This window comes from Corticium candelabrum, chromosome 21 (assembly GCF_963422355.1).
Source record: "Corticium candelabrum chromosome 21, ooCorCand1.1, whole genome shotgun sequence".
In the NCBI taxonomy this organism is placed as follows: domain Eukaryota; kingdom Metazoa; phylum Porifera; class Homoscleromorpha; order Homosclerophorida; family Plakinidae; genus Corticium; species Corticium candelabrum.
In genome coordinates, this window is record NC_085105.1 from 3,724,163 (window position 1) to 3,744,067 (window position 19,905).

The 19,905-nt window shown below is 40.1% G+C and overlaps 5 protein-coding genes across 6 annotated transcripts; 3 read left to right on the top strand and 2 right to left on the bottom strand.

The window, feature by feature from the left end:
- Positions 1 to 31: 31 nt before the first annotated feature.
- Positions 32 to 5,035, top strand: LOC134196437 (sodium/potassium/calcium exchanger 4-like). The gene is made up of 10 exons (XM_062665559.1): positions 32 to 183; positions 262 to 715; positions 871 to 1,054; positions 1,741 to 1,798; positions 1,858 to 2,051; positions 2,133 to 2,232; positions 2,287 to 2,367; positions 2,431 to 3,255; positions 4,030 to 4,200; positions 4,557 to 5,035. Exons 2-10 carry the CDS (start codon positions 262 to 264, stop codon positions 4,767 to 4,769), a joined length of 2,280 nt encoding a protein of 759 aa, XP_062521543.1. The 5' UTR covers positions 32 to 183; the 3' UTR covers positions 4,770 to 5,035.
- An 18-nt stretch (positions 5,036 to 5,053) lies between these two features.
- On the top strand, positions 5,054 to 9,511 carry LOC134196438 (zinc finger HIT domain-containing protein 1-like). Its single transcript, XM_062665560.1, has 6 exons — positions 5,054 to 5,246; positions 5,305 to 5,348; positions 8,780 to 8,818; positions 8,889 to 8,983; positions 9,042 to 9,122; positions 9,196 to 9,511. Exons 1-6 carry the CDS (start codon positions 5,069 to 5,071, stop codon positions 9,215 to 9,217), a joined length of 459 nt encoding a protein of 152 aa, XP_062521544.1. The 5' UTR covers positions 5,054 to 5,068; the 3' UTR covers positions 9,218 to 9,511.
- A 70-nt stretch (positions 9,512 to 9,581) lies between these two features.
- Positions 9,582 to 14,929, bottom strand: LOC134196396 (uncharacterized). 2 transcript variants are annotated; one of them, XR_009972520.1, is made up of 9 exons: positions 14,839 to 14,929; positions 14,607 to 14,782; positions 12,564 to 13,040; positions 12,398 to 12,509; positions 11,078 to 11,153; positions 10,953 to 11,000; positions 10,774 to 10,896; positions 10,025 to 10,706; positions 9,582 to 9,911 (listed from the first exon to the last, which is right to left on the bottom strand). XR_009972520.1 is itself a non-coding variant. In XM_062665511.1 (8 exons), the coding sequence occupies exons 1-8, from the start codon at positions 14,901 to 14,903 to the stop codon at positions 10,626 to 10,628; spliced, it is 1,158 nt and encodes a 385-aa protein (XP_062521495.1). In that variant the 5' UTR covers positions 14,904 to 14,929; the 3' UTR covers positions 9,582 to 10,625. The 2 variants fall into 2 exon arrangements, 1 of the variants encoding a protein (XP_062521495.1); XM_062665511.1 differs by having other exon boundaries at positions 9,582 to 10,706.
- A 4-nt stretch (positions 14,930 to 14,933) lies between these two features.
- Positions 14,934 to 17,975, top strand: LOC134196398 (uncharacterized). The gene is made up of 4 exons (XM_062665513.1): positions 14,934 to 14,968; positions 15,034 to 15,357; positions 17,389 to 17,460; positions 17,522 to 17,975. The coding sequence occupies exons 1-4, from the start codon at positions 14,953 to 14,955 to the stop codon at positions 17,764 to 17,766; spliced, it is 657 nt and encodes a 218-aa protein (XP_062521497.1). The 5' UTR covers positions 14,934 to 14,952; the 3' UTR covers positions 17,767 to 17,975.
- LOC134196397 (NKAP-like protein) lies at positions 17,861 to 19,890 on the bottom strand. Its single transcript, XM_062665512.1, has 11 exons — positions 19,790 to 19,890; positions 19,682 to 19,723; positions 19,540 to 19,620; positions 19,420 to 19,484; positions 19,325 to 19,345; positions 19,208 to 19,262; positions 18,536 to 18,600; positions 18,398 to 18,467; positions 18,189 to 18,338; positions 18,065 to 18,127; positions 17,861 to 18,001 (listed from the first exon to the last, which is right to left on the bottom strand). The coding sequence occupies exons 1-11, from the start codon at positions 19,864 to 19,866 to the stop codon at positions 17,893 to 17,895; spliced, it is 798 nt and encodes a 265-aa protein (XP_062521496.1). The 5' UTR covers positions 19,867 to 19,890; the 3' UTR covers positions 17,861 to 17,892.
- Between the last annotated feature and the right edge of the window lie 15 nt (positions 19,891 to 19,905).

Below are 19,905 nucleotides of genomic sequence, written 5' to 3' on the forward strand. Positions count from 1 at the left end.
CCGGGCTCTAGATACATTATGTGTATCCTCGCAACCATCACCCACGCTGTTTCTGCGAAACAACGAAACAATGGCTGTCGTCGCACTACGAACAACATAGTCACAAGTTACTGCATCTTATTCAAAGCAAGACTAAGCACTGCATTCTAGTCTACATCATAGACTTCCACGTGCACATTGAATGTGAGTTTTGTCGCTTTCAGTTTTAACAAATCTGTTGAAGCAAACCTAACTCGTACGTTTGCTACTTTTGTACTGTAGATGTTTTCGTCTGCGTGTGAGAGGAGCTGGAGACAAACAGAGTCTCGACCAGGCAGTAGGCGGTCCGCACGTCTATTGATGAGGGTCTTCGCTCTAGTTGTGATTACTGTGTGTTGCACTTTCAACCTTCCACACAACTGGACGAACGCCAAATCATTAGGCTGGAACAGTCGCTCTCTTATGTCGTTATCAGGGAACAGCTCTGTTAATGATTCTTGTCCCAGTCTGACAGCGTTGGATCTCGACTGGAGCTCTCTTCATCACTTGGGATTGACGTATTCGGACTTGGTGGAAAGATGTGATGTCGAGGAGCTAGAGATATTGGCCGACTTTGACTTGAGTTCTTCGGGTGTCAATCATTCTGTTTTGTGGGAGGAATGCGACTTTGAGGAGGCTAATCATCCAGCTCTGTTTCTTGCAATATATATACTTTTAGTCATTGTCCTATTTGTTGGTGAGTTGTTTTCTTAGTCAACCAAAGTGTCATCGAATATTTAATAGTTCACTTTTCCTTGTTTGGGCGTGGCTTGATATCTTTTTATCTGTTATACCTAGCTATTTCCTGGTTAGACCAAGACGATTAGACCTTGGCATTTTTCTTGTGTATAGGTCTGGCAATTATCTGTGACGACTTTTTTGTCCCATCACTTGAAGCGATTTCTGAGAGACTCGATCTATCTGAGGATGTAGCCGGTGCTACATTTATGGCGGCAGGCTCGTCTGCTCCAGAGCTGTTTACGTCGATGGCATCAGTAGGCGTCACCAGCGATGTTGGAGTTGGTACCATTGTAGGGTAAGTCGTTGTGTGGTGAACATCACAGTATTGCAATAATGGAATTGTGCTATTGTTTTGCTATGTTGTTGCATGACATGTGATGTTGATTGTTTTTAGTATTTTATGTTCAAGTGAAATGGCATCAAATTCAGAAGTGTAAAAATGTGCTAATGAACATGCTAATGACTTCCTGTATTGCCTTAAGCAATATTCTTTCCATCTCATAATTATAGTAATTATTTAACTAAATTGCATTTAGCACATGGATGGTTTGGACGTTTGGTTAACTAATAGTACATTTGCTTTGTTAACAAGGGGTCACAGCTTGATCTAGACTGCAGCAGAGTTTGCACTTTGCGTTCCAGCCTGTACATTCCAGCCTGTGCATTCCAGCATGTTTGTTCCACCTTTCTAAGCATGAAAGTGCAAGGGCATACTGATAACACACATAGATGTACTCTTTCCTAGATGTACTCTTCTCATGCACTGGCTGGCTAATAGGTTAGTGGTTTTTATGTCTGCCAGTTGGCAATATCAATGGTTTATTGCGGTTTTTTGTATTGTTATATGGCTCATGTAGACTGGTTGATTAACATATTGCCCTATGTGTTTATTGGTTGAGTTTGCTACATTGTTCCACTTTCATTCAGATGGAGCTACAGCACGTTATTGTGTTTTTGCTTATTGTTGTATACACTGTTTAGGAGTGCTGTATTTAACATATTGATCATCATTGCGTTGTCTGCTTTGCTAGCTGGACAGGTTCTGTATATACTATCTGCATGCTATATATACGATATTTTACATGCTTTTGTGTATAGGTCTTACTTTTAGACTGGAAGCCGATGTTTCGAGATTCTCTCATCTACGCTATATCAATTGGCTTATTTATTGTGTTTACATGGGATGGTGTTGTTGAACATTATGAGTCTGGTGTTCTGCTCGTCCTTTACATCTTGTACGTTGTCATCATGAAGTTTAATACTCGACTGATGAGATGCTTATCAAGATTAAGGTGATTAACATCATAACGTATACTATTTATGACATTTATTATTGACTTTGATTTGTATTGCTTGTGTTGTAATAATGGCAGTTGTAAGGTTAGTCCTAGCGTAGAGGTCGTTATTGATGTAGAAAGAGATAAGGATGATGATGCTCATTCAAATCGTGACTTTCCACATTCATCTTTTGAGGTGCAGTTGTTCAGTTTGAAATATTGATACGATTATTTTACAACATGTGATCAGGAATCTAGACGACACACTGTTGCTGTGGACCAGAGGCACCGCTTTGTTCATTTGCGTGGACAAGAGTTGTCTGGATCATTTGTTAGATAAATCTCTCAAATGCATATAGTAAAGCTTAGTTCTCAAAGGCTGTTTTGTATTTAGGTCAATCGGCGACCATTGTTATCACAACAGCATATAGCCAACTTGTTCTCATCTGCTGTTGCCATTAATGGAGCTCCGGGAACTGAAATGTCTGCATCAGCAGTGCATCGTCGCAATGAATCCTCTAGACTGACAGGATCGTTTAATACCTTAAGACCATCAGATAACACTCAACGGAGGGGTAGTCATCAATATCCTCTACAGAGTCGCAGCTTGTTCGGTAAATCGCCAGTAGACAGTGACAAGGTTGCAAACAACACTCAACCACCATCTATAGCATTAAGTCCAGTAGATCTTTCAACGTCGAAAACTCTAGTACAAACGTTTGTTTCACCACCAGATGATGACGTATCGGTTACTAGAACAGTATCTAGCCGTGGTGGGTCAACGACCTCACTTAGAAGTTCAATGCTCGAAGCTGGAAAGGTAGATGAACAAATCGAATCTGAAGAAAAGAATGAGAAGGATGAGGAATTGAAACCATGTCCTTGTTTGCCTGCTATCAGTGCACAGTTACCATCATCTGATTCTTTGAAATCGGCATCCAATAAAGGAGCATGCTTTTGTCTGACATTGTGGTTTATTTTTAAGTGGATCCTGTTTTTGATATCATTTCCATTTATGTGTGTGTTCACGTGGACTGTGCCGCCATGCAGTAAACCTGAACACAGGAAATACTTCGTCGCTTCGTTTCTTATGTCCATTGTGTGGATTGCTGTTCTCAGTTTTGGTGTGGTTGTTTTGGTATCACGTGTTGGCTGCATTCTTGATGTTGACAGCTACACAATGGGACTGGTAGTGGTTGCAATAGGAACCAGTGTTCCAGTAAGTACACGTGCATCACATATAATGTTGTTAGTATCATAAAACTACTATAGAATTACTAGAATTTTATAATATGAACCAAAGCCAGACATCATTATTGAATCCTTCCAACCTACTAAAGGTAAAATGTAGGGAATGTGTGTTGGAAGGATTCAATAATGATGTCTAGATTTGGTTCATGTTATCTAGAGATCTTGTTGTATTACTTTCTCTACAATTCCGACATCTAATTCTTTTTCAATTTTTTTTAGTTCTAGTACTGTAGCAATTTTAATTTTAGCACGTATATACAAATAACAGCAGCAGTGCTGGTGTCTATACGTGTGTTATGAGCAACTACTGTGGCACCTACCGCACCCTGTGATATGGAAAGACATTCATGTGGACTGACTAAATGATTGGTACAGGGCAGTGTCGTAGACTCAGATAGTTAGATAAGACTTGTCTCTCAGTTGCTTCAGATTTTTTTCAACTGCTGTAAGAAACTTTCTTACAACTGTACTATTTGAAATACATAGATGTATACATTCTTAATTGATGGATATTTTGTCTTCCATATATAGACAGATGAAAATAATATGATGTTAAGTATTAAATAGAATGCTAATAAAATATCAAATACTTGGCATATGTGCGCGACAGTGTTTGTTTCAAGTTTATCAGACAATTTTATTATTACAACTTTCCTTTCACTATTACTTTTAATACATTTTAAAAATTAATTAACTTGTGACACATCTGGTGTGTTGTTGTAAGACATGTCAATTGTTTTAGGATGCACTCAGCTCTGTCTTAGTAGCTCGAGATGGTTATGGTGATATGGCAGTTTCAAATGCTATTGGTTCCAATGTCTTTGACATTAACTTGGGATTAGGCTTACCATTTCTTGTCAAGTCACTGATCCAGGGTGGCAAGCCTATACTTCTGCTAACTCCTGTTGAATTGGTAAGTAGTAGAATATGCACTCACACATGCACACACACACACACACACACACACACACACACACACACACACACACACACACACACACACACACACAGCCTCCTGTGCACTGCTCAGGAAAGCTCTGGGTCTGTGCTGACGATCTCTTGGAGCTGGGCCAGGTACTCACAGGAGCACTCACAGTCACTGCATGATGTGTGATGCCAAACTAGACACACATGTCCACACATGCTCATGCACTGTTGTCCCAGCCACTACATTACAACACTCAAACTACTGTTGAGAAGGCTAGCTATGCCATATAAAAGCTTGTATTTTCAATACTGTGCAGTCGGTCAATGTGTTTGACCTCTTAGGTGGCCTTTCGACTTGGTCTCTACGACATAATACCACATGCCAAATTTGGATTCATTCTTTTGATCATTCTCATCATTGCTGTCAGTTCTTTTGCAATCGTCAAGTTCAAGTTAAACCGCTTCATCGGCGTTTTCTTCATCATCATATACTTCCTTTTCCTATTCTACGCATTTTGGCAAGACATAAAATGCTACAAAGGTCGGACCTGCTAGCGTACGTTGCACAGAGGAATGATAAGTGTACAAGTCTGCTATATAGCATTACTGTATAGCTTTAGTTAAACTTTTAAGGGTTTAATGGAGCTTTAATTAATTAACTTCATTAGTACGCAATTACGACAGTTCTGTATTTGCAAGCTGTAGATTCTAGGAGGTTTACAGATATTTTGCATGCAGGAATATACAGTCTTACCATCGTTTTTACGTTATTTTTATTTTTATTAACAAAAAACAATCATTCTCAATGGCAACATTCTAACCCTCGGACATCCGGGTAACTTATTGGTCGCGGCATGGCTACGCGCAAGTTGCGGAACGTCCAAGGTTATCGCGTTCTAGACGAGGCAGCTAGACAAAGACGACTGAAGAGACAACTTGAGGCATTAGAGCGTGACAATCATCATGATGACCCGCACCAGAACGTTCCCCAAATCACACACAAGCTTCCCTCTTTTAGTGATGGAGAAACGGGTTAGATGACTGCCATTTACTTTCATTAGTGATTTATGTGACTGCAATATACATGCAGGTCGGCGTGTGCGACGGTCTAAGACTGAAGTCAGAATCAAACAGGTAAGCCTAGCGTGTACTGTAGCTTGGAGTCTCGTCATTAATGCGCGCGCGCGCGCGCGCGCGTGTGTGTGTGTGTGTGTGTGTGTGTGTGTGTGTGTGTGTGGTAACACTTAGCACTAAATCTAACCAGAAGCAAAGACGCGTGTGTCTAAGTTGTCACCATGGTGGCAAAGAAGTGAATTTCAGGTGACAGACATAGAAGTGACTCAGACTAATATCTCACCTACGGGCGGCAGGCACCAGTGTCGCGTAGTAGACTCCTGACTCCAGTATTACTGTAGTCTTGCCGTGGCTAGACATGCTGAGAATGGTCTGGCGACGTCAGACAAAAGATGATGCAGTAGAGTAGTACTTATTTGGCACAATACACTTTTAGCACGTGAGGTAGCCTACCAATTGACAAACATGTTGCGTGCTATTATTTTATCCATCTAGAGACCGTGCAGTTTCCTGCACGTGTTCTGCGCTAAAAGTAAGGTGTCAGCATGTGCATGCACTACAGCTAAATTAGAAAATACAGTACGGATCTGCTTCCCGGTGTCATGTGTATGCAGCTTGATCTTTGATATCATTTTCGTCCAGCCCCGTATGCATCAATGCAGAACGGCAAAACGTTTCAAGTCTTCAGACAGACATCATGGCTCCTCAGCAATCGGCTAACACAACAGGTGACACCATTTCTAACAGTAACACGGGAGGGACAGAACCCGATGGCACCCCTCTTGCAAAGAGGCAGTTTGTTGAACTGAAATCCAAACAAGGTGAGAAACGATCTTTTCTTGGAGAGTGGCGCATGACGTATCTCCTGAAATTCACTGTGGCCACTGAGCAGATGGCATGCAAGCAGACATTTGATGACCATGACCTCAACAGAGCCCAGGTTAAAACTCGCTTAAAGTAGGTAGCCAGTTGCGCCAATGTCTATTCTGTCGCCAAAACTTGGGTAACAGTCCTCAAAACCTTCGACACCCCTGAAAGACAGTACATGCGTGGAGTCCTTATATAGTGCTTTTGCTGGACAATCGCCAAATAGCCAAATGCTATACAAATAGATGCCGCTGGCTATAAAATGGTAATGCTTCCTCGCCAATTTGGCTAGCTGTTACAGTGTACCATGTACGCCTCCCTCTGGATCAGATCTTGCAAGCACAGTCGCTACAGCAGTCTAAAAATGGCAATTAGTGCAACACATTGAAGGGCCAAGGATTATTGCTCTGTTTGTGTCCTGCATAGCGGGCACTCTTTGCGTACGACTTCTGTAAGTGTCAAACTAAATAATCACAGCAAAGAAGATGACAGTCATGGTTCTGAAGACGACTGCTGAAGTAAACGGAAGCAGACCGATTGTAGAAACCACGAGGAAGATGACGACGATGACAATGAATTCAGTGATGCTGAACTCTGATAATGCTGAGGATAGAAGGGCCAAAACTTCAAGACTTTGATTTTGACGAAGCTTTTAAATTTTGGTACGAAAAACTAAGAAGGATGGCACTGCATGAACGCTTGAAGTCTGGTTTGTAGACTTTGTCTTTCCAAAGTCACGTTTCTTTGAGCTTGACATGTGCATGTCGGATTAGTACAGTACTACATTTGTTGTGACAACTGATAAATGCTGCCGGTCTGTCCGACTACTAGTAGGTTGCTAAACTTGAATCGATAATAGTTGTTGTCTTTTAGATTGTTAGCTGCATGTTTGACGTTTGGGCAATCTTTTATTGGCTCTGAAATGAAGTGCTTGGCTACAAATGAACAAACTCATTTAGCCAAGTGGCTACTAATCGAAAATTTTCAGCAGAAACACTGCCTTATAGATTGAATCTTTGATCACTGGGTAAAGACTCTTTGTCAGATCTGCCTGGTGGAAGAACTGGCTGTGACAAGAAGGTCAAGAATGCTCATGCATGTACTGTACCGTACTGCTGGAGGCAGTTACTAGACCCTTGCTTCGACTTTGTCTATCACAGAATACCAACGGAGACACACACAGGAAGGGGAGAGGGAAAGCAAAGCATTTCTAGCACAGATGCTTGCTAAACAAACACTAGAATGACAAGCATACACAAATCATTGTATTAGTACTGTACTGGTACTTTATCTAATTTTAGCTATACTGCACATTAGCAACAGTCTGAATGAATGCAGCAATATTTTGTGATTGCTTGAAGTACATGCATGCATATCAAGAGAATAGTGGTTCAGAAAGCATAAGGCAGTCGATTATACTAAGAGAGATTAAATCCGGAAAAGTGAGTTTAGGGTTTAGAGTATTTCGGTGGAGACAGCAATTTGGTTAATGAATGGTCCTCTTGCAATTACAGTAGGATGTCACTTATCCAAACGCCAGTTAACCGAAACACGTCGGTCTACCAAACCACCTGTGCCTCGGACTCACTACATCTTTGCTCACACTAAACGTTATTATTATTAATGCGCATGAGCATCAAAGTACACGTGGTTCTCATCATAATATGGCAATGTTGAAACCCCAAAAACTGCAGAAGAAGCAAAAACAAGTCATTCATTGATTTTACCTCTTCATGTGGTAAGAAGTACAGACATGGACATAATTATAGAGCCACCCTGAGCATGTGACTTAGATTTAAAAATTATTGGATTTTCTCAGACACTGCAAGTACATGCATACGCTGCAGTTTTAGTAAATTAACACAAGTCATAATGATGAGCTAATGGCTCTGATTGTGCCATCCGCACATCTGCGATTGGAGGTGATGTGTGACCTGTTGAGATACATGACTGCTTCTTGCTGTCAGTTCAACCAGTAAATTTAAAAGTTAATGATAAAAATTGTTTTGAAAAAGCTTCTAAACAATAAAATGACTTTGTTTATGTTAGAAGACATACTCAAAGATTAAATAGAGACTATACGTTTCAGTTTACTTGCATATTGTGAGTCTATTCTCATCTGCTCTTGTGACATCACAACATGAATGGTTTGGACATGGTAATGCATGGCAGCGGTGGTTAGTCTGGTTATTCTCTTAATTAAACTTTTTGTTGCTACGGGTTGTCAAAGCATCCATTCAGAACAATATAAATATCCAAATAGCATGATTTGATGGTGGGTCAGCAGGTATATTCATAAATCTGCAATGTTCTGCTGATTTCCATGCCTCAGCTTGTATGGGGGTGGCTCCATAAATTATGTCCATGTCTGTACTATAATAGTAATAAATCACTATCCAAGTACATACATGTACCAATGCCTCGGAGTCCAGACCTTTTGTGTGAGTGTGTCAAGTAGGCGTCAGTTATCCAGACTATTCAGCAGAGTTATGAACAGGACAGGGTAAACGACATCCTACTGTAAAATCCAATTTCACACGGTGTTTACATGTGTTGCTGTTGGTACTTGTGTTGCCTACCAGTGTATATCAGATTTGTCGTAATTGATTTATATTGTGTGATAGAGATTTAGAAGAACATTTACAGCTTTATTGGAAGAGTTGGTAATGATATAAACATCATGTCAGTATTGCACTTTGCTCATTGTCTCGATGTACTCTTTATGACCTGCAGCAAAATGATGAAGAGGCAAAGTCAAAGCCAAATTATTTGACGATTGCAGCACCTCCATCAAAGTTTCCAGAAAGAAAATTTTGTGCAGTTTGTGGGTACGTTTGAACTACAACACAGATTTTTCAAAGTAATGAGAGAGTTGTATTGATCTAGGTTTCCCAGTGCTTATACTTGTGTTGCATGTGGAGCTCGTTACTGTAGTGTGAGATGTCTAGGTACTCATAAAGACACAAGGTGATGTAGCCATCATGATTACCACTAACGGTTCTCCGAAAGGCTAATTATGGTTCCTGTTCTTGTGCAAAAGGTGCCTAAAGTGGACAGCATGACGAGCAAATTCTGAAATAAATATGGCAAGAGTTCTGGACTGGTGAATGATGATGATGAAGGGAGACCACCATTGTCAGACTAACAAGTGTGTTTTCTAATGCTACACATATATGAACATATACATTATACCTCTAGTGTACAGGCCAAGGATTTGTACTGTAGCATATAATTATAGTTAATTGTACTGTATATATTGGAATCCCAGCATGGTGACAGACTGTAATGATGCAATAACTGGTACATGCACAATCAGTTTTTTCAAGAAGGCAGATATCATCTTTTCGATTATAGCCATCTACATCATAATGAATTATTGTTACATCAAAATCTCAAATAGGATAGTGACTGAGACCTGGATATAACTGCCCGAATACTTATGCATATATTTTGTTTTCAAAACTTAACGGCTAATGGTTTAGTCCAATTACTGCACTCATGTTATTTGCAAGACCAAACAAAGTATCATCCCAAATTTACGATCACCACTTCAGCAATTTAGCCCTCCATTGCGAACAGACAGAAAAAGACGATTATATATAAGATGAGTACAAAGTTACTTCAGTAGTCAGTACCAATATAGTCTTAACCTCACCCAGTGATACAACAGATTCATGGATCTCTTACCCCCAAGAAGGGACAAGAAAGATGTCAACCGTAGATGCTTGTGGTTATGCCTTCTGTCCTCAGTTATTCCTAGGAGATACAAATTTGTTGATGGAGACGCAGAGAAGTGGCACTGTACAGAGTCCACTGCATCTACTGGTAATTAAGTTAAGAGATCACTGTTGGATATACAGCTGTCATACCGTGTGGCCTGAGAGACTTTCATTTGTACTGTCTTCTAGGCAGTTTGCTTCTCTCTTTATTCCTTCTGTTCATCTTCTCTTCGTTTCTACAGTACCCCAACAGGCAAGTAAAGAAATTTCTCAAATCAACTCTTGAGAAGTTACTGTGTGTCATGTGCAGACACAGTTTCCCTTGCATTGTTTAACTGATTCTCTTGACTGTCCAGCAGCTGAGCTAGCATTGCCAAAGTGAACATCAGTTGATACAGATGAGTGACTGCTTAGTTGACTGTATGTAGGAGTTGTGTTACCGTAATCAGTATGATGTGTTGTCCTCTTCAAGTTTCTACATCATAGATGACTGTTTGCTGAGGTTGTTTGCTAATGTGTGCAGTTATTGCTCATTGTACGTACTTAATGTACTCACTGTACATACTACTGCAGTGTGTGTTACTGTATCAGGACATTCCTACCAGTTATTTTAATTTGAGCCATCAAACTCCAACAACACAAGGTGATCCTGAAACTGATGCGATGAATAACCCTGTTGTATTGCAGACTCAAATTAGATGGATAATGCAAGCATCAATGGACACTGTACACAGTCAAACAACTTGCCACTTCATGTCTTCTCGTGTTGCAAACTAAGCCTGAGTTTCAGCTGTTCCAGACCTTTCAGAAACTTCAAGCAGCTTTCTGTCTTCTGTAATTCAAACAACATCATGCAGTCAAACAACCCATTTCAAAGTCAACCATTTCCCAATTCTAACATCTCTCTTATCTGTCAGGTCTGCCATTTGTTCCCTTTGACGTTTCAGGTGCATATCAATCTTTGCCTTGTGGTGTTGCAGATATATTACGTTTTCCATTTGCTTTTTCCTATCTTTTTTGAGCTAGAAACAGACTGAACTAGTTCAATCAGATGGAGAATGTAGCTAAACATCGTTACCTTATTTAACTCTCTTCGAACTTCGTTTAAGTGACACAGATCCCCAATCTAAACCCATGACAATATATTGAAGAGAAGCTTTCCCTATTACCAGATGCAAATCATGTTGGTGAGAAAATTCTTACTGCTTTAGTCGCACTTTTCTTCACGTGCTGATAGAAGGAACGAATTGCTTCTTGTTCATAACTTTCACTATTGTTCCTTCACATAATATTAACAATATGATATTTCTTTACATTGACATATTTAATTAATTAAGGCAACTCCTCAACTACAGTACCAGCATCTTATAGGTCAAATGCAAAAACAGAATGCGTCCATGCCTCACATGCACCTGTTAGCCACCAAAGTCAAATTGCTTATTAAATGAAGTTCAAGACGCTCACTTCATGACTAAACACCTGATTCCACTAATTCCCTTTCGGTAAAGTCAAAGAACTGCTGTTTTCTCCATCAGCAAAGACCCCGTAACACTACTTTCTGTAGATGCAAAGTGCCTGAGATCTCCAAACTCATTGCCACAATCATAAACTAGGATACCAATTAATTGACTTGCTCAAAGCAAGCTGCATTGATGAACTTTGCTGTATCAACACTTAATTAAACTCAAGAGTGAAACAGCATACACATGTATATAACAGATCTGTTGTCTTCCATACTATCCAGCAAGACTGGTAAAAGAAGCCACAACGTCACCTTACTCCAAAACTAGCTCATTAAATAGTTTTGGCTTCACTATTGATGTCCCAAGATCACTATACTTCCTCCAGCATGCACGCCAAATCTGCTAAGACAAGCCATTGGCAAAACGGCAAAATGCACTTTGTCAATCGATGGCATTCAATACAAAGTGTAGTACAATAATGAACACACAAATTACCTAGTAACAAAACACTTATATAAATAGCTAGACATGGTAGTGCACTCAGTTTTAGACACTGTTGCAACTCTGTCAACCAGGTAGTTGAAATTGTAAATTTCCGGATACAGAAACTTCAAAGCCATAGATTTGAGAAAGGGTACTCTTTGAGTATGGTGTACCCAAACAGACAAAACTAGATTTCAAAAATTAAACGAAACATTCTGGTGGCCAAACATTCTTCTAGTGTTGTGTTCGATTCCATCCACAAATTCAGTCCAACACATGACTACATGACAACTTACAATCACGTCAAGCAATTCATGCAGTTTCACTTGATCTGTACAGGCTAGCAATGATTGTAATTGTGTGCCATTATCTTTGTCAACAGCACTGTTGCTCTAAGTCTTCAACACTAAATTGGCAACATCAATTTTAAACTAAACAATACCAGTAGACTGTCCTAATACTAATCAGGACAATTTAAAGAACAAATGAAGTTAAACGCTTTAAGTCAGAAATGACATACAAAGCGTGCTTGTATTAAGTTGTCTATTCCAATGTAGACAAATAAACAGTGTCTTACCCATAATCCAAACAAACACGTTTGACAACTGTCATAGCCACATCAAGATCAGTGATACTTGCAGCAGACCGAGTCCTCGAATCAATGGCCAACAAAGTAACCTCTTGATCTCCTATTGCATTATGGCATGACAATTTGTCAGACTTAACAGTGACAGTAGCATTACCTCCCAACTCATCCAAGTCCTCATCTTCCTGTGTTTGATGTTGTCTCTGTTTCTGGGTAGTCTTACCTCTAACTGCAGTTTGCTGAGTACCTACTTCAACAAGCTCCACTACTCCCGACCCTTCACTTGTTTCACACTCTGCAGCTGCAGAAGCAGACTGACTCAATGTAGACACCTCACATTCGTACAATATTTGTGCCATCGCATCCTTGGGATCCTGCAGCGATATGCTGTTATCGTGCGTTTTCATTAAAGATGAGACTACTCTTCGTCTAGGAGGCAAAGAATGGCCGTGGCCACATGGAGTGGATGTAAGTTGAGGTTGTAGAAATTCTGTTGGTGTTGTTTGTATAACCTCATTGCTTCCAATCGAGAGAGAAGACGCATAACCCTCTTGCAAATCTAAATCATTATCTGCTTGCGGTTCATTTTCATTAACTATCTCTGGCACTATCGGTTCCATTATTACACTCTCTTCTAAACACAAAACATGAAATCAAAGCTACATTAACAAATGCAAACTTCATTTTCATTATGAAAACAATAACAATAAAAGTCACCGCCTATCAACAATGGCTACCACTCAATGAATTGGGGGTTCAAACCCCAGTAACGACAGAAAAAATTATGAAACTTGTCTGTCTTCCTTTCTCATGTTTCTCTAGCTTTGTCCATGAGACTATGACTCGTTTCAGTTGTTGGGGAGTTTTTGTGGTCTAACACTTTCCTGGTGGTCATTGATATCCACTAGGCATGCTGTTCCCGAGTTCGTGGTCACCGTAATGCCTCCAATCTATATCAAATTGCCTAGTCATTGATCGCTGTGTGGACTACACAGAAACATGTACCCTGCTGGCGACACACATTACTGTTCGCTTATTGTGTAAGTCTTCTCCCTCCTCGATCCTCTCATTATAGACTCATACAACATTTGTTGTAAGCAACAATTTACTATTAATTGTCAGACCAGTGCACATGTCATCCAACACCAGCAAACCAAAGTAAGAGTACAAAGAAGACAATGTCTGCAAGGTCAGTTCTACAAGCGGGCAGCTGTTGCAGCACTGGTGTATTCGATAATGCCTCAGTCTCCTGCCCGAAGTCGTCCAATTATCATCTTGCTGGCAAGTGACAAAGTGCAAACATGCCTTTCTTCTAAACTCCATAAAAAATTCTGAAGGACAAGTTGAGTTTGCTAACCCAAGAAGTCGACAATGCTTTGTATATAATGCTTTATTAGAAGTTCCTTTCAGCAACAACCACAAATACATAATTGCTATAATGTAAATACATGCTGCAAAAAACGGATGTCAGTGAAAGTATCTTGAATAGTAACATAGCATTTGTGTAGAAATTCTGCAAAGCTTGTAGAACAAGTACAAAAATTGAGCAATACAGATTTATCAGAATTTCATCAACTGTCTGTTTGAAGACACAACCAAACTTTCTAAAAGCCATCTACAAAGGGATTACACAACGGTAAACCCGAATGTGAACCATAAAATGTGCTCTTTTGAGTTGAATCTTGGGGCATCAGTCTAGAATCTGTGATAATCTCAAAGTTTAATTAAATCAGTACAAGAGCCAGATCCAAGAGCCAGCTTCAACACAGTGAGTACACAGAAAGATATTAATTACTTAATTAATTCTGAGTGCCCATTTCCAACTCATCCGAGATTTTAGCAAGACCTTCATATTCTAAAAATTCATTGACGCCATTAATTAAGAGGTACAGTATCGTGTTTACAGACAGACAGACAAACACCTCAGAAACCATGACAACTTTGCTCCGCTGTGCTAAGGGGGTTGTAAATTAAAGATACATACAGTACAATGTAGCAGCCTACTAAATTTTAGTAAGCAATCATCACCAATGCAGAGATACAAACCCATGAGAAACATAATACATTGTACCCATAGATATACCCCTGACTGGCCAGCATTGTCTTAATTCATTACGACTTCTATACATTAATATCATCTTCATATTACAGTTGAACTTCGAGCTTTTTTATCCTCTACAGTACAGAATAACTAGCTAACCTTGTTGTGCTCTTAGTTCGTCCGTATTGACAGCAACAGGCACTGGAGATTCCTTTGATTTCGCTATCTCCTGTTGCTCCGGCGTCTGTACATTCCATGTCGGTACTCCTTCCTTCTCCAGTTGTTGTCTGATAGCAAGTCGGTTAACGTGAATTCGTCGCGCTCTCTTTTCACGTCTGCGACAAAGATATGTAAGAACACCAATATCACACGTCGTTAAATAAAATCACACGGTCGCAGTCTTGACAAAAGTTCTTGTGCGTCCTCAACGCCGTACAGTTCAGGCAACCCCGCCATCAAACCTTGTTATCCGGGCCTCTACTGAAATACCCGTCCAGAAAATTCCATGGCAGACCCACAGCGTAAGATCATTTTCTGAATTTGTCGTGTCGATGGTTATGTTGCATTCGTTCTATTGACATTGCAGCACGTCTGTTGCCGCCAGGCTTTTTCTTAAACAGGTCACAATCCGGAAATGAGAGACAAATAGATGAGGCAATTGAGCATGTAACAACCGACGCTGCTGTGGCTGCTGCCGATAGTTCCAACGGTCGTACTGAAACAGTAGGTGACTCGCTTGTAGCAGGCGAACCAGTCCGACGTCCAAGAGCGGAACCAGCGCTAGCGTCTAGGAGTCTCTCATCACCACCAGATGCGTCGTACATTCATGGGCCAGGAGCAATGAACATTACTGGCGGAAATATCAACATTGGAGGAAACGTCAACTTTGGTGGTAGCACCACAAGTTCAAGTAAACATTCTTAATTTTCCCATGGCTCGATCCATGACCCCATGTTATATTGTTTTTATTTTAATAATTATTAATTTTTTAATTTTTATTTGTCTGAATGTGTGTGTGTGTGTGTGTGTGTGTGTGTGTGTGTGTGTGTGTGTGTGTGTGTGTGTGTGTTTAGCGTCGGACAGGAATGTAATGGTTTGGCTGTGCCCTAACAGGTAGTTTTATAGTAGTGTCAACTGCTAAGAATGTACTAGAGGATAACAAATTCCCTCTCGAATATCTATAAACTAAAGTACCACAATACAGTCGGATGTCAGCTATACTGAACACTTTGGAACCCGACCCTGTTCATAACTCTGAATATTTCAGATAAGTGAATGACGTTAATTAACTCTCTTGGTGTGCAAACAGGTGTCCTTGGGCCTCCGAAGCTGCTCATGCACACTCATACATGTATACTAAACAACAATTGCACAAACCCGCAACTTTTACTGCACTCTATAAGGTAATAATGAGAAAACTGATTTACCATATAAGGTTACTAACTTCACATTACACCTTGTTGCTTATGTGCATGATGGTTTACAGTGCATACTTGTTCGTGAGGGTATCCAAGGCATGCCGGGTTTGGTTAACAGACACATTTGGATAACTGGCATTCAGAGAACTGACATCCGACTGTACTGAGATACTGAGACAGCTGTTTTCAGTATTCAACAACACACAAACAAGCACTGTATGTGCTATGATCCAGTCAACACTATTTCTAAGTAAAGGCAGGGGCATTTTTTTCCAAACCACTTGAGCCGTGTCCACGCTAGACCAGAATGGATCGCGATTTTGCTGATTATAATCCAATCGGGATAGCGAGCGACCACACTGCACTTTGAAATGATACCTCCACTTCTGTTTTGGTAGCACTTGACTAATGACTGATCTGTACATGTGGTGTGGGTTCTTTGTTTGTGGAAAGCGTTGATACAGCGATGTAACGTGAGTGAGAACAAACATGTTTGAGGAGAGTTAGATGTTCCGACTACACCCGTAGCGTGTGTGTGTGTGTGTGTGTGTGTGTGTGTGTGTGTGTGTGTGTGTGTGAAAGTAGCGCCCACTATTTCTAATTGGATTCAACCAATCGTAAATCCGATGTGAATTGGATTTATCGTGATCGGATCGCAATCCAGTTGCCAGTGTGGACAGGGTTTTAAGACTAAACTTTGATAATTTCTGGAAAAATAAGTACTCAATTAAAAATGGTGTAATCAATACTAATAAATGCAAGTAAATCCATGTCTATTGTTAGTCTCATGCAGCCAAGTCAAAAAGTGGAGGGGCTGGCTGCACAAGACTAGTCCATCGTTGAGCTCAATCAGCTGATCAGTACAGTGTACCTTTTATATAATCTGAATGAATCATTCTACTGATAATGTACTGGTCAAGTTGATTGAAGATTGGCTGTCAGATAGAACAAGGTTGTGCATACATTGTGCATTTCTCTTGATATCAAGAAGGCATTTAAGATTTGGTTTTTTAGTATGCCACGTGGTAGTAGGTCTTCCTTATTACGTGGATGTCATTGCAGCAGCATAGATTATTATTAGCATGATGGCCACTTGCGGTTCAGGGACTTGTGCTGAGGCTCCTGCTCATTCCATTACAACAAAGAAATGACTCACCAGGTGTCATCACATGTGGGTTCAGTTGATGCTGTACTGATGATACAAGCCTTCGTACCTCTGCATTAGGAGAAACTCCCTAATTAAAAAATATTAAACGATTTCACCTTATAATGATATGAACTATATATAAACAAAGGTTATGGTCACTCGAAGTGTGTGAATTGGTTTATGATTAGTGATTGGCCCATGAAATTGTAATGGTCAAATACCTGTCAGTTGTCATTAAATTGTCAGAAACCTCCAGCTCAAGCATTAGTCAGCAAGTTACCATCATGGGTCTGATCATGAGTCATGTATTCATTCTTTAATTAGGCAACTACTACATATTAATGTCGGTTGACCTTCTAATTTATTTCTTGTTTAGACAACCCCCAAAGTCCGACATCCGAAGATGTACAAATGTCTGCAAGAGATGAGTGGTCTTTCCGTCTTTATGGTGGGATAATATGGTTGTCTTGCTATTCACTCATTGTTGTTAGTTCAACTTGTTTCATTAGTACAATCTAAAATTGGTAGAGACATCTGGACACTGGCATCAATGTTGGAGATTGATGAGGCAAAAGTGGAGTTTATAAGATCAGACTTTGTCCGTGATCTCAGTGGAGCGTGTGGTGCCATCCTCAAGAAATATAAAGAGCAATGGAGAGGCAGTGCAGCTGATGCAAAACGCAATCTTATAAGAGTACTAAGGGATGAGCCATTGCGTCGAAATGACATTGCAGATATACTTGCTACCCAGTAGTTGACGCAAGTGAAAAATTCATTTCATAGCAGTGTTTGCGTAGGGTTACCATATGTTTATAAACTTTCTTAAGTAAATGTTTTAGAAGTGTGACTTTTAGCATAGTGAAAATTATGTGTTTTAGCTTTAGCCATTCTTTTCTTTGATTTTTTGATGTACCAGTGATCGGAATCCAGTAAGAATCTTTGCCTCTCTCTTTGATCTCTCGGCATGGTTATATTGTGCAAGGGCAAGCCTTGATAACAAAGCAAACAAGTTGACGATAACTGATGTAACTCGTTAACAATGGGTGAATCACTTGTCATCAGCACTGTAGATCTGGTTCTCTTTCCTGATACGAACGGCTTCCATTCGTCGGTGTCTATAATGTTAATGTGCTGTTGTTACTCGTGGATCGTGTGAAGGCTATAAGCGATGCCTACCTGCTGCCACTCATGACGTATCCCTGGTCTTCAAATGACTGGATCTCATTCGATGTGAGACCTATCTCTCCACGGCGTGGAATTCGTTTACCTTCTGCTACGTACTTCGCCATTGCTTCACCTTCACCGGGCAGCAATGCACCACCGAAACTAAACACAGCAAACTGTAATCACTTTATTATTTGCAATGAATAGATACCTCGCCGTACTCTGATAATCCTTTGTTGTCAACCTGCAGTTCTGTCTCTGGTAACGGACCAAGTACATCACCATCAATGGCTATGACATGTCATGACCTCCAATCAGAGCATGAAAAACATTCGTGAGTACATGTTCTTCCTACTAACCTGCTTTATCAACCCACATCCCTTCCGTTGCTTCAAGCTCAGAGTCCAATGTCTTATGCTTTTTGCTACAGAAATAATGGACAACATCAGGTAAGTGTTGGATTTGACTTGGTGCTCGTTGATGGACTATATTGAACATATCCAAAACAAAATGAAGACTCGACTCTTGAAGATTGATAAGACAATTACGCAAAACTCAAGATTTGTCTACATTACACTTGATCCATTCCCAGCCACAATTTCATGAGTTTGGATCCATGGTTCTTAAAGACAACATCTAATCACTTTAATGCCTACTAAACATTACAAGTTGTGTATAATATATATTAAATTAAAAATGAAGCTCTTAACATCTCCTAGATACTGTATGTGTACACAAATGTAACATCAAGTGTTCAATTTTCAAATTTGCAGCTAATCAACTTCAAGGTCATAAATCATGTCAGCTAGTAGACATTTGATTGGAACGTACAACACAACAACCATCACCTTGAATTGGCAAGTTATAGTATCCATCTTGGATAACAACAACCACAACAACAACAACAACTAAACAACTACAACAACAGCGAGCTAACAAAGCAATAAACTAGACAAGAAAACCAGAGAGAAGATTTAGACTTGACACTTTCCCTTTAATTAATTACACACACGAGTATCGTTGACAGTCACCTTTTCTTGTGTTTCTGCTTCTTACTCTTTTTTGACTTTCTTACACGACGTTCATCTACATGCACACACAATTGTCCTACCAGTAACGCAACTGATGACCGTCACGACCTACCATACCTTCGCTGTCACTTACAGAAACTAAAAAAACGTACACAACATATCATCATGATGAAAATACGCACTCGCCACCATCTGCAAGTCAAACGTCTAACCTTTTTCTCTCTGTTTGTTGCCATTTGAGAGGCTGCGCTGTTCTTGAAACTCGTCATCATCGGAACTATACAATACGAACTATAAAACACTTGACAACTCTAGTACCGTCTCCTGATTACTCTGTGTCCGGTCTTTTAGGCGAGCTACCCCAAACTTCTGGGCAGCCTTCAACAGCTATTCTCTCACGTTCCTTGCGCCTGCTGCAAAGATACAAAAAAATGTATCCATACTTCGTAAAGATACTAAAAATCTACAACGTACCTGTTCAAGAACGTGTCTGGGCTCTGTTCATCGCCTCTAAAGCTACGCATAACCCCATAAACCCTCAAACAAGACCCAATAATCAAAAACAACTAAAAAAACTCCTACTCTCTTCTTCTATACTGAGGACTTTGATTACGACGTCTCTGGTCAGAACTAGAGCTTGAGTGGTTACCACCCGTCATCGTAATTCGCGAAGTGTGCTGGGATTCCGCGGCGTTTTT

Bases quoted from the DNA above. Each gene is read 5' to 3' on its own strand.
- LOC134196397 (XM_062665512.1), bottom strand. From the start codon at position 19,866: ATGACGGGTGGTAACCACTCAAGCTCTAGTTCTGACCAGAGACGTCGT. The intron at 19,724-19,789 runs GTAGGAGTTTTT...GGTTATGCGTAG, and splicing joins CCTCAGTATAGAAGAAGAGA to CTTTAGAGGCGATGAACAGA. The intron at 18,601-19,207 runs GTGACTGTCAAC...TTATTTCTGTAG, and splicing joins AAGCAGAAACACAAGAAAAG to CAAAAAGCATAAGACATTGG.
- LOC134196398 (XM_062665513.1), top strand. The intron at 15,358-17,388 runs GTAAACATTCTT...TTTCTTGTTTAG, and splicing joins TGGTAGCACCACAAGTTCAA to ACAACCCCCAAAGTCCGACA. The intron at 17,461-17,521 runs GTGGGATAATAT...TTGTTTCATTAG, and splicing joins GTGGTCTTTCCGTCTTTATG to TACAATCTAAAATTGGTAGA.
- LOC134196437 (XM_062665559.1), top strand. From the start codon at position 262: ATGTTTTCGTCTGCGTGTGAGAGGAGCTGGAGACAAACAGAGTCTCGA. The intron at 716-870 runs GTGAGTTGTTTT...TCTTGTGTATAG, and splicing joins AGTCATTGTCCTATTTGTTG to GTCTGGCAATTATCTGTGAC. The intron at 2,233-2,286 runs GTGCAGTTGTTC...ACATGTGATCAG, and splicing joins TTCCACATTCATCTTTTGAG to GAATCTAGACGACACACTGT.
- LOC134196438 (XM_062665560.1), top strand. From the start codon at position 5,069: ATGGCTACGCGCAAGTTGCGGAACGTCCAAGGTTATCGCGTTCTAGAC. The intron at 5,247-5,304 runs GTTAGATGACTG...ATATACATGCAG, and splicing joins TTTTAGTGATGGAGAAACGG to GTCGGCGTGTGCGACGGTCT. The intron at 5,349-8,779 runs GTAAGCCTAGCG...ATTGTGTGATAG, and splicing joins CTGAAGTCAGAATCAAACAG to AGATTTAGAAGAACATTTAC.
- LOC134196396 (XM_062665511.1), bottom strand. From the start codon at position 14,903: ATGGCGGGGTTGCCTGAACTGTACGGCGTTGAGGACGCACAAGAACTT. The intron at 13,041-14,606 runs GTTAGCTAGTTA...TTTTGTGTTTAG, and splicing joins CGAACTAAGAGCACAACAAG to AAGAGAGTGTAATAATGGAA. The intron at 10,707-10,773 runs GTTAGAATTGGG...TTTGAATTACAG, and splicing joins ACCTGACAGATAAGAGAGAT to AAGACAGAAAGCTGCTTGAA.